The sequence below is a fragment of the Thermobia domestica genome, chromosome 1, assembly GCF_964235325.1.
Source record: "Thermobia domestica chromosome 1, izTheDome1.hap1.1, whole genome shotgun sequence".
In the NCBI taxonomy this organism is placed as follows: domain Eukaryota; kingdom Metazoa; phylum Arthropoda; class Insecta; order Zygentoma; family Lepismatidae; genus Thermobia; species Thermobia domestica.
Window position 1 is genome coordinate 137,830,954 of NC_137454.1, and position 14,480 is coordinate 137,845,433.

At 34.9% G+C, this 14,480-nt stretch overlaps 1 protein-coding gene across 2 annotated transcripts in view; it reads left to right on the top strand.

Annotated features, from left to right (window-relative positions):
• Positions 1–14,480, top strand: part of LOC145689498 (uncharacterized) — a 175,688-nt gene that overhangs the window by 35,621 nt on the left and 125,587 nt on the right. For both annotated transcript variants that reach the window (XM_081763672.1, XM_081763675.1), the window contains exon 4: positions 5,525–5,627. In XM_081763672.1, the coding sequence (XP_081619798.1) occupies positions 5,525–5,627 (103 nt within the window). The remainder of the gene's footprint in view (positions 1–5,524; positions 5,628–14,480) is intronic.

Sequence of the window (14,480 nt, forward strand, 5' to 3'; positions counted from 1 at the left end):
AGCCAATTGATTTACCAGTTAAAGGATCTAACAATTCGAATTTTCTCAATTTTTATTTTTATACGGTTCAAAAAGGAAATTTTAATTTATTTTTTTTGTAATGTTCAGGAATCTTAAACATCGCTAAGGTCAAATTTCTAAAATGAACACAGTCCAGTTTTCTCGCAAACATATTTTTATCCAATTCCAATTTTTGGTTTCTCAAGCACAATAGGAATTTTGAATTTTATTCCAAAACCTTTAATAAACACGTCTTCGTAATTACCTGTGTGGTTTCTGCGACAAATATTCACTTTGATAAACACTGGCTTTCTATACGCGTATGAATTTTCACCGTCAATAATGACATCGAATTGCATATTGGCAGAAATTTTAATTTTTGACCTACCACATTGCTTCACTAATTTGCAATTTCCACGTATTTTGAAAGTTTGTTTACTACACTTATTTCCTTTCAAAATTTTGTTGCGGGAAATTTTCTGCCTAATTTTGAATGAAACACTAGATTCCCTTTTTCGATTAAACTGGCTTTTCATTTTCCCTATGTGATTACGCGTAGGTACGGTCACCGGATGTTTGAGCCACCTAGCACATGTTCGTTTGACTAACCTGATTTTAGCTTTCCTGTTACATTTGTTTTGAATTTTCAACACTTTGCTACAACACGGTTTTTCATCTGATTTCTAAATTTTTCACGGATACCATCATGGTTTTTAACGACTAAATTTTGCATATATTTTCGTTTTGCATTGACTTTTACCTTTTTGAGTAATTTATGATGCTTAATGGATTTTGACTTTTCGCTCACATTTTCTGATCGTAGTTTCTCTGGAGTGATTACATTGACCATTTCATTAATATTAGCTACCATGGAATTGCCTTTACGCGGACATTGGGTTTCCTTAAAATTTCTACGGACAAATCTTGAAATTCTTTCAAAAGATCGCAAAATTTTGTGCATACCTTTTATCTTTCGTTTTAATTCACTCAATTTTTGTTTCTTACCGTGCCTGTGCTTACCACGCCGTGACCAATATTTGTACTTCGTAACAGATTTACTCAAAGTGTACTGCAGCTTACTAAAACTATTTTGACAAATTTCAACTTGTTTGCGCCATGATGTTTCGCCAACATTATTTTCATTGATACTACAAGTGCCTGAACTGATTTTATCATTCATTACATATACTTGGGTGCATAGAAAACAATAAAAACTTATGCGCTTGAAGTTCGTAACATACACATTTGTTACTACCAAGTGAGAACTGTTACCGCTGTTTTACCTATTGTTAATCTGAACCCTAACTATGTTCACGAAGTACGAACAAATGTCATTACTTGGAATACATGCTAACCTATCTGTTTGTGACGTGCTTTGGACGCATCCTAGCTCCATTAAATTCAACATATGACTAATGAGTAAAGAGCGCACTTTCTTGCCTCCATTCATTAATATTACAACATTAGTACAATTACACGCACAAAACCTATCAGTGCACTTTCTTTCATAACATGACAAATATTTTATGTTCAACACGTCTATCCGCTGTTTAGACTTCGAACGAACATTAGGCCTACTCGATGTAACAGTTTGGCTAACTGAACCTTTACATTTGTATGACACTGGATGACTATTTATTTCTTTAACATTGCAAGCGCTAGCAAAAACTGAATCATATACAACCTTTTGGCACCCTTGTTTTACATCTGCACAACTAAGCTTTTCAATTGGCGCTTCGATTGGTTCAATTTTCTCAAATGCTCGGTCCCCCTTTTCTTCACATTTACCCCGAATTTCTTTCTTTACTACTTCTACTTGTTCCTGGAGTTTATTGTTAATGTGCTTTTTTGTTGCCTCTGATATTTCTGACATCTTATTGTCTAAAGATTCGTTAATTTTTTCAATTTTGCTCAGACCCACGTACCATGTTAGTTTGTTCAAGTAAAACTTGCATTTCGTCTTTGCTTTAATTGCATCCAGCAATAACTTAACGTTACTTTCATCCATTTTGCACAATTATGTAAAAATTTTAAACACGAGTCAGAAACTTACCTTGTACCTTTACGTTTCTACGCATGAATCACTATTTTTGCATTAACGGTGCAGGAGTTCTGTGTCTGTTTGGAGCGCCATTCTTATAACCGGTAGGGTTGTGTTCCTGTTTGGGCAAGCCATTCTTATAAGAGTATGCGGGTTCGAACCTTGGCTGTCCCTGTTTGTGAAGACATTCTTATAAGACGATTGGGTCGCGTTCCTGTTCGGGAAAGCCATTCTTATAACCGGTAGGGTTTGGCTCTTACCTGTTCCCATTCGGGATAAGCAATTCTTATAACCCTACTGGGTTCGATTCTTGTCCGGTACGCCTTTCTTATGGTGGGTTCTAGTGGTTAGTGGGAAAAAACATTCACTCCGCAGTTGACAATACTAGAATAAAGAATGCGCAGACCTCCAAGTTGGATCTCGAACCAATTTGAATTCCGATTGAGGTTGCGACTGCGGGTGCCCACCGTCCTCGTCACGCCTGCTAACATCAACAGAATGCACAAAAGTATTTAGATATAATATCCACAATTTCGATAGTGATTCATGTAATGAATACGGTAAAGATAATTGCAAACAAAACATATACATTAAGTAACTTTTATTCAATTAACACAAGTTATGTATATTACTTACGTGTACAACTTTACTATATTTTGTTGAGAAATTTATTTAAACATGAACTCACACCCTATAAGCCCATATCGATATTTATTTAAGATTTATACGAAGGAATAATTATGAACGATTGATTTCTTTCTTTCTTTAAAGAAAATAGCACACCGTAGTTGCCGGCTAGAATTTACTTTGAACGATGTATTAACATTCAACACACGCTATTTATTCACACTACACCTCACCACACTGCAAATTGTTGGATTTTTTTTTGGGGGGGGGGTCTAGTAGTTATTCCCAGTGAAGAAATTCCTTATTGATTCGTGTTGTCTGTCCAATGGTCATGTTTTGGGCTCCGTCTTGGATGCTGCTTCTAAACTTTGAAAATAATTAACTTTGTACCTGCATCGATTCCTTGTTCACAAGTCGTAGTCTTTCATTACTTTGAATATTATGGGTTACGTTTGCATACGTTCATTAGTTTCATGAAAATTTCGCGTTCAAACACTTATTTCGATCATACTTCATTTTAATATAACTTAATCCACAACATTTTGAACGATGCTGAAAGAATTTCTAGATTTTTTTGATGGACGCAACATATGCAGGATAGTCTATGTAGCCATCATCACCAAGCACACCTTCGCGCCTTCCAGCCTAAGCGTCTGTGTTCTTACACCTGATACCTACTGCGATTATTACTGAAAAGTATCTTCTCATAAACATTACATACATTGTCAAATTTCATTTTGATCCACCATTAAAGTTACGTAGTTAAAATGTTGAAAATAATTAAGATTAATATCGATGAGGTTGGAGTTAAAGGAACTATTTTTCGTAGAGTTACTACCGCCTTTCTGTTCTTTGTGCCTTCAATAGATATTGCAAGTCACCACTGTACAATGTTGCCAATTCGTTGAGAAAGATAAAACTAACAAAGTTTGCATCGACGTATAATCCACGGAGCCTTATTCCACTTCAGCCAAGAGTAACTGGGAAAATTAAAATGAAATGGGAGTGAGAGGGGGCCACACGCTCACAAGTTACTATTATTTCATTATGTTACCTGTAAGTCACAATCCCCTCCCCCGTAACATACATGAAGTAGGACAATATTTCCAATGCTAATTATTTTAGACCATAAATATAGATATTTTGAGCCACCTTTTGATTTTTTCTCTTAAGTACGTTAATTCATGCAATGTAGGGTTAAAAGGTTACAATAGATACCCTCTCTACTTTTACATATTTTTCCAAATAGGTTAAGCTATGATTTTCACATCAGTAATTAATGATCTATATAAGTAGACTTAAGCACTCATTAAGATCTCCCTCTTATAACGGGCGTATACTCTCGGAAATTCATTAAATTTTCAGTATGTATCATTTTTATTCAACATTGAAATGATCAGTAACGGTTTCAATTTAGTTGTTATCTTTAGAAATGAAAAATCTCTTTAGCTGAAAATCTTGTCAAAACATTTAGCGAAGAAAATTTTCATGACTATACATAAAATAAAATGTTTGTCAAACGTTCAAAAATATAGGAAGTAATTAAATCGTCAGACCAACTAGTTCTCAAAATGAACAAATAAATTTACTTCGTATGTGCGTAGGAGGAAATGGGTATATTGTGGTACAGTCTAATTGTGTAATTCTAACAGAACATGAGTACATGGTCATAGGTAATTAACTTTGATTTATGCTGTTTATTTATTTCTCACATCTGGATATGATGTTCTGTTGTTATGTATTAGTTAGCACCTTTCATTTTATTCTACATGCATTCCTAAAACAGAAACATATATCGGTAGTTTTACTAAAATGGCGATTAGTGCAATACACTAGCTTATTTCAAAAGAAATAATAATGATTGATTTAGGACTATTTTCGTGATCTGAAAAAAATTTAAGTAATCACTTATATTATAGATTCAGCTATGAAAGTTTTCTATCTGGCATTATGTTTTACTACTATCAGAGGAAGATAGGACACCCTATCTTTCATTGGCTTTGATGTGCTTATCATCTTACCAGATAGTAGAACAAGGCCTAGATTTGGGTTGAATTTTTTATTTGTTTTTAATGTGTATGTATGTGTCTTTATAGGATTACCGAGATTAGGAAAGGCAGGACGTTCTATTAATGTGGGCTCCAAATTACGACGAAAGCTAGAGACGGCCCAATTGGCGGGTGCAGAGATCACACTAGACGAACGCTTGTTCATAAGCTTATCAACTCTAGAGTACACGAACACAAGAAGTATAATGATTCATGAAGCATCTCATACTAAAATTGTTGCTGCAAGTTAAAAAAAAACGCCTGAACTTACAGATTATCAACAAACACGAATTGTTTGCGGAGTTCTTTATGTGACTTACTACAATATATTTCATATGCACCTTACATAGATTTAACGTTTAATGTTTGAACTTCATATTCATAGAAAATACTGGCTCTTATCAACACTTTTTTATGACTATCACAGGTCAGGTAGAGAAATTCCCACTTTTATTGTTCAGATTTCATAAACACGTGTCTTATTAACAACCCTAAAATATGACATGTTATTTCCCCTGTAAAGATCTACACAGGGTGTTTACTTTTTCGGTTGTTTCTGTTTTTAAAAGGTTTTCTTCAAAACGAAGTAAGCGATTTTATATGTCATAAATTAACTCGTTCACTAATAACTGCAGCATGGCATTAATTTTAACAATGGGAGCAGAAAAAAAGAGCACAAATTATTCCTTGGATTTGAGCTCTTTTACATTAGAAGGGTAAGAGCATTTGTTTCTATCAACACGAAGTAGAATTATTTTTTATGTTAAGAGTAGTTTAAAATAGTTTTTTTTTATTTTTTTTTTTACAGCAATGGTTATACATATGCGGAGGAACAGGTCAAGAACAACTCAATTGATACCAATGACTTCATGTGGAGAACTGGTCTTACACCAATACAAAAGTCAACAAGGGTAAAGTAGTTTAATGTAACACGTAATATTGTATACAGTGCTGGGACCTATTTCAAATACCTATTTGAAATACAAAATACCGTTTTGTATTTTATATTTCAAATACCTTTTCAAAAACTATTTTGTATCTTATATTTGAAATGGGTTTTGTAGTTATTTTGTTATTTTCCATAATATACAAAATACAAAATAGGTCTGATCTTGGCAATAAAATATTACGCAGTTTACGAACCTGCACACAATATACTAGAAACTAACAGTTATAAATATTATGTGGCGGCACCATTGTATATTGCCTGCTGTTGCGGAACTTGCAGTCAAAAACCCCGAAACCACGCGAAGTTTTCAAATATATTGTGGATGTGTCTCCTACAATACCTTGTCGTACTAGGTGTATTCTTAGTTTAATGAAGCTTCAAAACGTAAAAAGTAAGTTAAATGAATTCATGCGGAATGTTCTTATTTCTCCGTAAAATGACGCAAGATGCACCAAATATTTTCCATACTTATATATATGAGGGTGTGAGTGAGTGGGTGCGATAGTGTGTTTTTAATGTATTAATTAAATTAATAATAAGTAACCTTAAATTCAGAACTTTCATTCATTAAAAAAATTAAGTACTTTTTAAAAAATTTCTAACATATGCAGTAGCCAAACTATATTTTGGTTTTAAATACAAACATTAAACATATTCTTCACCTCTATCGGTCAACATTGAGAAATTCGTAACGAAGACTTCTAAATTTCCGCTACATTTCACAAAAATTTTTACCATAAAAGAATCAAATTAAAATGTTACTTGTGTGGTCACATACAGAATAAAATTGCAAAAGTTTACAATTATTACTGGAAATTAATGTTGTCACCCATTTCGAACATTTTAAAAGCACGTGGTTTCTAATGTATTAAAATTTCATTTCTTATCGATAGTATGAAATGTTAAATAATTTTGTCAAATTTAACAAAAAGTCAAAAATAAGCCTCTTGGAAACAAGTCTTATTTGTAAAAGAATACATAATGATCGCTTTTTGCTGTTGCAATGGTCTGTCCAAGCAATTTGATAAAAATTCAGCGTAGTGTAACAACAAAAGCTGCTTCTCTTATATGTAATACATGTGTGCAAAGTTCAGCAGTTGTTGAGTAACTTTTCTCATTTGGGGCCTCATTATGAGACCCCACAGAATGAGTATGAATGACATAGTGTTCGAGAAACAATTGTTGCTGAAAGCGAATAAGCATTTCCTTCAATGAAAGAACTGTGTTTAATGTAAGCCTAATGGAAGTGTTTGATGCTGGATAGTGCAAAGAAAATGCTTATGTTTGATGTCTAAACTATTATATGAATCACGGTCAATACAAATGTTTTACAGACTAAGTAGGACATCGTTTGAAACCTGTTGTAAAATGAAAGAAAATGCAGCAAGTCTCGACTCTCGACAACAACCCAGTGCAAAATGGCGGCGGGGCAAAATGTAATTGAAAAGCCCACAATCCACAATTAAGAAACAAAAATTTAATTGAAAAGTCCATGGTCACCCCTATAAATCGGAAACGGTGAGACAAATGTGAAAACAGGAAAGGAAGTGTGACATTATTTTCAAAGTACAAAAATTTAAGTTAAAAAGTCTTGTCCCAGGGTCTCCACATGGTCCCAGGTGAGGTTCAACTAAAAGGTTTCAAATGGCAAGATGGGTAGCACATCATTTGAAAGCTCTTGTTAAATGAAAGAAGACGGAGCCCGTCTCGACTTTCTACTATAACCCTGTCCAAAATTTGGGGTGGGTCAAAATGTAAACATAAGCTTAATTGAAAATCTAGGTCCACCTTGAATCCAAGATGGCAGCTTAAAACTTATATCAAAAGGATAGGCATACCAAACTACTGAAGCTAGGAAAACCAAATTTGGCATTAATGTTCATTAGTACGTGACGAAAATATGCGAAATGTTCAAAAACGCGACTTCAAAATGCTGCATTATGTATCGATCGCATGTCCAGCTTAAACCACTGGTGTTGGAGAAGCGAAATGTGGTATTTAGTTTGTTAGTCCGGTCAGAAACTGGAGGCCCGTGCGTAATTAAAGGGGACCTTTTTTATTGCTGAAATTGAAAGTTTAGGTCCTTAATAGGAAATTAGCCTGGGAGTCTTTTTATTTTTGGTGGCTTTTGGACGCCATCTTGGAAAGATGGCTGTTACTTAGAAATGATATTATTATAGTCCTGTTAGAAACTAGAGAGCCGTGCATAAGTAAAGGAGACCTTTCTTTGGTACTGAAATTGAATGTTTAGGTACTTATTAGAATATTCAGTTCGAGAATCGTTTTATTATTGTTGAATTTTGGCCACCATCTTGGAAAAATGACTGCTACTTGGAAATTCTATTAGTTCATTCACAAACTGTGGATCTGTGTGTAATTCGGAGAGAGCTTTCTTCAGTTTATTACTAAAATTAAAAATTATGTTCCTTGGTGGTAAACAACCTAGAAACTTTTGTTTCCTGAATTTTATTCGCTATCTGAAAAAATGGCTACTATTTTATCTTTTTTCCTTTTAATTGATATATCACGTGCAAATTTTCCTGTCGACCTGCAGTTTTTTCTTTAAATTTACCTTATTTTTGTTGGTATTTTCTAAGAAATGATATCAGTGAATTTTGAATCTAATACTACATGCTTTTCTATTACTATATCATTTTCATGTAGCATGTAACTTAAATAATTAACTTGTTTTATATAATTTATTTTTTAAACATTTCTTTTTCTGCAATTTCAGTTTATCAGAATACTTACTTTGATGGATAACCTTTTTTGTTGTCCTTAAGGATAACCTTTTGTTCTTTAAGTTTTATTACAGAAGTTAATGCAGTAAAATAATATAAACGTCCAACATATTTTAGGATGTGAATACGAGGTAAAAACAATACACTGTGTTACAGTGATTTTGCTTCCTGAAAGTTATGTGGTGTACCAGGCAGGCATCCACCCCAAGCTCTGGAAATGACTTAATTTTTGCTCATCACCCACAGATTGCGGGAAGTTGTTGTTTCTTTTTCTGTGTATGATGAAAATTTCCCCGAAAAGGGAAATTTATTTTCCTTAGTTTGGCAACACTGCGAATTGTTTTATATTTTTTGTTTAGCAACAGTGTCATCTGTTGATAAGGCATAACTCATTTCGTTGTTGCTTGTTACAAAGCTATTGTGTGTTTAAAGATAAGAAAACGGTGAGAAGAGATTTAAAATAAGAAATGAGTGTTGTACTGATGTTTCTTATATCAGTGAGTGCTGTATTTTCCTGAAATACGAAACATCAAATCATATACATTACAGAGATTAGACGAACAAGGAATAAAACAAATATATTGTGTGTTTTTCATATAACGCCGTTGATTTCATGCCACGCCGGTGTATTAATAACAATAATGTATTTTGTTACGTGTGCGGAAAGTTCACTTTGAAATCGCAAAGGAAAACCATTACTCCTGCCATCAAGATGTGCTATAAACTCTATTTTGGATGTGCAATCGGGGATCAAGACAAAAGTTGGGTACCCCATATGTGCTGTTCAACTTGTGCTGTTGACCTTTGATCATGGCTTAAAGGGAAGAGATATTCAATGGCATTTGCTGTCCCAATGATATGAAGAGAACCAAAAGACCATGTAACAAACTGCTATTTCTGTTTAACAAACATTTTAGGACATACATCTGAAACTAAGAAGAAAATTATTTACCCAAATTTGCCGTCGGCCCTGAGATCGGTCCCACATTCAGTAGACTTTCCTGTACCAGAGAAACCAGATAACTATGAATTGAACATTAGTGATGAATCTGACACAGAAGATGCTGTGATGAATTCTGAGGTTGCACCTCAAGATACAGAGTATATTCCACCAAATTCAAATGCGATTCATAAAATGACACTGTGTGAACTAAATGATCTTATACGAGATTTAGAATTGCCGAAAAGGAAAGCAGAACTACTTGCTTCTAGGGTGCAACAATATAATTACTTGGAAAAAGATGTGAAAATTTCTATATATCGTTATCGTGAAAAGGAATTGATACAATTCTTTTCCACAAGTGACAGTGTTTCTTATTGTAACAACATTGATGGCCTATTCAGTGTGTTAGGATACGAGCATAAGCCAGAGGTATTGTGTCTCTTCATTGATTCATCGAAGGTAAGCTTAAAAGTTGTCCTTGATATTTTCTGAGATTTATCTTCCATTCTTATTGTTTATTCCACATGCACGAAAGAATCCTACGAAAACCTGAAGATTCTGCTTGATCGTGTGCAGTACAGCAAATACTCGTCGAAAGTATGTGGAGATTTTAAAGTTATTGCTCTGTTACTAGGAATGCAAACAGGCTATACAAAATTTTGCTGTTATCTATGTGAATGGGACAGTCGTGCAATATACGATCATTACGTTGTAAAAGACTGGCCTCCTAGAGAATACTATCGAGTGCGAGAAAAAAAATGTGGCACATCAACCTCTTGTTGAGCCACAAAACAACATTTTGCCTCTTGAGGTAATGAAAACTTTTGTGAAGGCAATGGATCTAAACAGTAAAGCCTTTGAATACATTGGACGGAAATTTCCTGGTGTTAGTAGCATGAAGCTCAAAGAAGGAATATTTATTGTCCTTAAGTCAGAGAACTTATGCACGATATAACATTGTATGAGCTCTTGGAAGGCACTGAGAAGTTTGCATGGGAAGCATTCTGTGTAGTTGCTGAAAATTTCCTCGGTAGAAAAAGAGATCGAAACTATAAGGAAATGGTTCAAAACTTAATCGATGCCTACCGGACGATGGGTTGTAATATGTCTTTAAAGATTCACTTTCTGAATAGTCATATTGATTGTTTCCATTCTAACTCAGACCATGTGGGTGATGAACATGGTGAAAGGTTCACAAAGACTTAGCTACCATTGAGAAGAGGTACAAGGGTAAATGGACACCTTCAATGTTGGCAGATTTTTGTTGGTTCTTAAAAAAGGAGACGAAACAAGATCGCAACAGGTCCGCTTCTTGTTCAAAGTGGTTTCATTAAAGCAACAAGAGTTTTAGAATGTATGATATTAACGTTCAAATATTTTCAACTACCTGATTTGAATAAGCAATGCAATGGTACAAATAAATGTAAAATTAAATATTTCTTCTGTTTTGTGACTGTAATGTATGCTCTGGTACCTATTGTTCTTAATTTCTCTTACAAAATGCAAAACTTTGCTCTAATCTAAGTGTAATTTTAAAAATAAATTGAATTTAAAAAATTGAAATATTGTATTGTACTTCATGTTACCCATAAAATTTCGTATTGTTTCATGTACAAAGATATATTGCAATATTATTTTATATACACTAACTGTTACTGTTTCTCGAGAACTGTGGATGATAGAGCAAATAAATGTAAAATTAATAATTTCTTCTATTTTGTGACTTATGCTCTGGTACCTATTTTTTTTTAATTTTTCTTACAAAATGCACAAATTTGCTCTAATTTAAGTGTAATTTTAAAAATAAATTGAATTAAAACAATTGCAATACTGTATTATACTTCATATTATCCATAAAATTTCCTATTGATTCAGGTACAAAGGTATATTGGGATATTATTTTATACATTAACCTTTATTGTTTCTCAAAAACTGTGGGTGATAGAGCAAAACTAAGAACAGATCCTGAATCAGAAGGTCAAAATGTATAAAGATCTCCTTTTATCGAGGAAGCAAAAAAAAAAAAACTTTGAAATTTGTAACACAGTGTAATTCTACCAGAAACAGCTTCTAACAAAATTACACTGAAAATTCATTATGTTCCTTCTTCATCGGTTTCATCTTGTTTTTCTGAGTTGCCATCAACTTCTACCTCTTCTGGCTCATCTTCATCCTTGTCTTCGGGAACCTGAAACGGTGTATTGGGTAATTCTTCTCTCGTGTGAGTGATTGGGACAAGCATGCTTTCTTCAATTTTCCAACCACGATCAGTTGCTTTTAATCTTCTCCCTGTTCTTGCATTTTTGAACTCAAATGTTTATAATTAAGCTCTTAAGCAATGTTGTTTGAATGAGTCATCATCTAGTGGTAATCACGCAGAATCACAGCCATTCGACAGTCGCCATTTCCTAAAACGAGCATCACACAGCTCGAAGCTTACTGGATCATTATAGATTACCCTGATTGTAAAAAGCTTGAGTTTTTCATATAGTTTGTCACTCAGAACATTTTCTTCATGTTGTCCTAACTCTGCCATTGTTTGCAAAAAAAAAAAAAAAGTTTATTCTGTACCTTGAGGATAGTTTTCATTGGCTTCATTTTACCACATCCAAAAAATCCTTCCACAATATCTACCCCCGTAAATGTATACAGAACAACGGCTGCAGATGCAATTTCTTTATTTTAAAAGAACTTGTGGCATTTGAAAAAGTTTGATGGCTCCCCTGGCTTCCTTTTATACATATACATCGTTTGGTGTGTCAAGAAACTTATGTATGAACTCAAAAACCCATACATCTGTATCTTAGAAGTCGAAAACAAGATTTGCATCAGCTTCTATTTGTGCAACATGATGGACGGCTCTAGGATCAGCTTCCGTAAGAGAACGTGCCTCGAAATCTTGCTCTGGCACACCAGTTTTAATGTTAATGCAACTTCTGTTCTTTGTAAAGTACCATGTCACATGGAAATCATAATCACGACATTCATTGAGAAGAAAGGACATTCATTAGGACAGCCTTTCTTTATTTTCAGCTTTGGAAAGAAACTGTCGCCACTGAACTCCTGAGTGCATAGAGTGGTTACCACTTTGAGGATATATGTTTTGAGCAAAACTATGATGACGAGCTAGACTTCTTTGTTCATATTGCTTTGGAGTGACTGTCATGGCTTTATCAGCATAAACATCGTTTATGAGATGAAACGCTTTGGCTTCTGGATGGCGAGACTTAATGTAAACGAAGATTCTGATTGCATATTCCGACCAAGTATTCGCAGGAGGCACTTTGTTCCAAATCATACCCACATCAACAAGAACTTCGTAAGCTGCAGGACAAGGCTCTGCCTCAAAATTTAACATTGAAAAGAACTTTGACTTAATTAGCTTGTGAAATTCACCATCAGTTGTAAACAAAGATAGAGCTACTGGTGTGAATCTATAATTCAAAATTATTTCTAGTCATATGTGGTGTTTCTCCTCCAGTAAAAACTTCAGTGATTTGTTTCATGGCCTTATAGTCTTTTTCTCTACTCTTATCCTAATTTCTAGCGTTCTTACCCATCACTGGCTCCAAACAAAGTATACACGTGTTTTCAGTAGAACAATGAGCGCGACTATTTCTTTTGTTGATACGTTCTTCTTCAGGTTCCTGGATTATAGAGGAATCTTCTTTTGCAACTGTAGATTTTGTTTCTTCACAGTTTCTAGTATTTTGCCTGTGAGCTTTAATCTGCATATCTTCTTAATTCTACGAGGGAAACTTTCATTTTCAAAACGTTTATGAACCTTTACATATGACGATTCCATGTTTTCCACTCTGCTGCTGTTTCTTTCAGTTTTGTCCATGTTTCTTCATTTGGTTGTTGCAGAGGATTTAGTTTAGATGTAGATGAACTCTCACAAACGACGCAAACTTCATCATGTCTCAACCTTTTATTTTCAGGTTTTCAGGCCCTTACAAACGCTCTTCGTCCTCTTCTATGAGAGGAAGTCTGTGGATCCATTTTTATGTCAACTACTAATTGACGTTCACTCTCATTTGTCCTGTAAAACCAGAAACCCTAAAAGTCGAGTCAGCTCGGGTCTGGTTGTCGGATCGGGTTGTCGTGTCGGGTCATTCCGGTCAACTCGGGTCGGGTCGTTCGGGTCAGCTCGAGTCGGGTCATTCGGGTCCGTTCGGGTCGGGTCACTCGGGTCAGTTGGCTTTGGTCAACTGAGTTTAGGTTGAGCTTAAACTCGGCTGGAGTCGAAAGCTGCTGTTTTTCACTAGCTGCCTAATTAAAAATAGCAATTTTCAATTGATTTTATAGAAACCATCAGTGGCGTATTTACGATTTTGTTTCGGGAGGGGCTTTGCTAACTTTCGGGGGGGCTTTGTCTGAAAATGTGTAAGTTCTGCAAGATATTTTATATACTTTACTATAGTAAGTAAGATTTCGGGGAGGCTTAAGCCCAGAAGCCCTTCCCTAAATACGCCACTGGAAACCATAAATCTATTTTGAACACTTGCAGCTAGTGGTTTTATGGTAAATGCTTATTTTTGTACTTGTGTGTACTTTAATTTTTAAATGTGGAAGATTGATTTTACCAATCGACTGTAATATTAATATCTACGCCAATATGGAATCTGGAATTAGAACAAAACTAGAAGTTGTTTAATCAAGGCCAAAAGAAAGATTGGATATGGAAGCCCAAGCCCCAGCGGGGCCGCGGTGGCTCAGTGGTAGAGAATTCACCTCTGGTGCGTGGTGTCCATGGTTCGATCCCAGCTTGTGCTAGTACGCTTTGTGGTGGAGAAACGCCGTGTAGTGGGTTTTCTCGGGGTTCTGTTTCCTCCCACTTTCTTCATTCCACCATTTCATTCATTTCACATGGTCACCATCTCTCTTAGTCTCGGTGCAGAATCGAGGGACCTTAAACTGAATATTTCATTTCATTTCACCAAGCCCAAGAACATCGATACAAGAATAAGATAAAGATTGGATATGATAGACGAAGTGCATAATAATCTTGCTCTTGGACTTGTTTTGGTGATCATCAAGCAGCGATGAGCATATTTTCTTGCTTTCCGTATAGTATGAAAGACCATAATCAAAATCACACTTGGTCTTCATTTGTACCGATGAGGCTAGT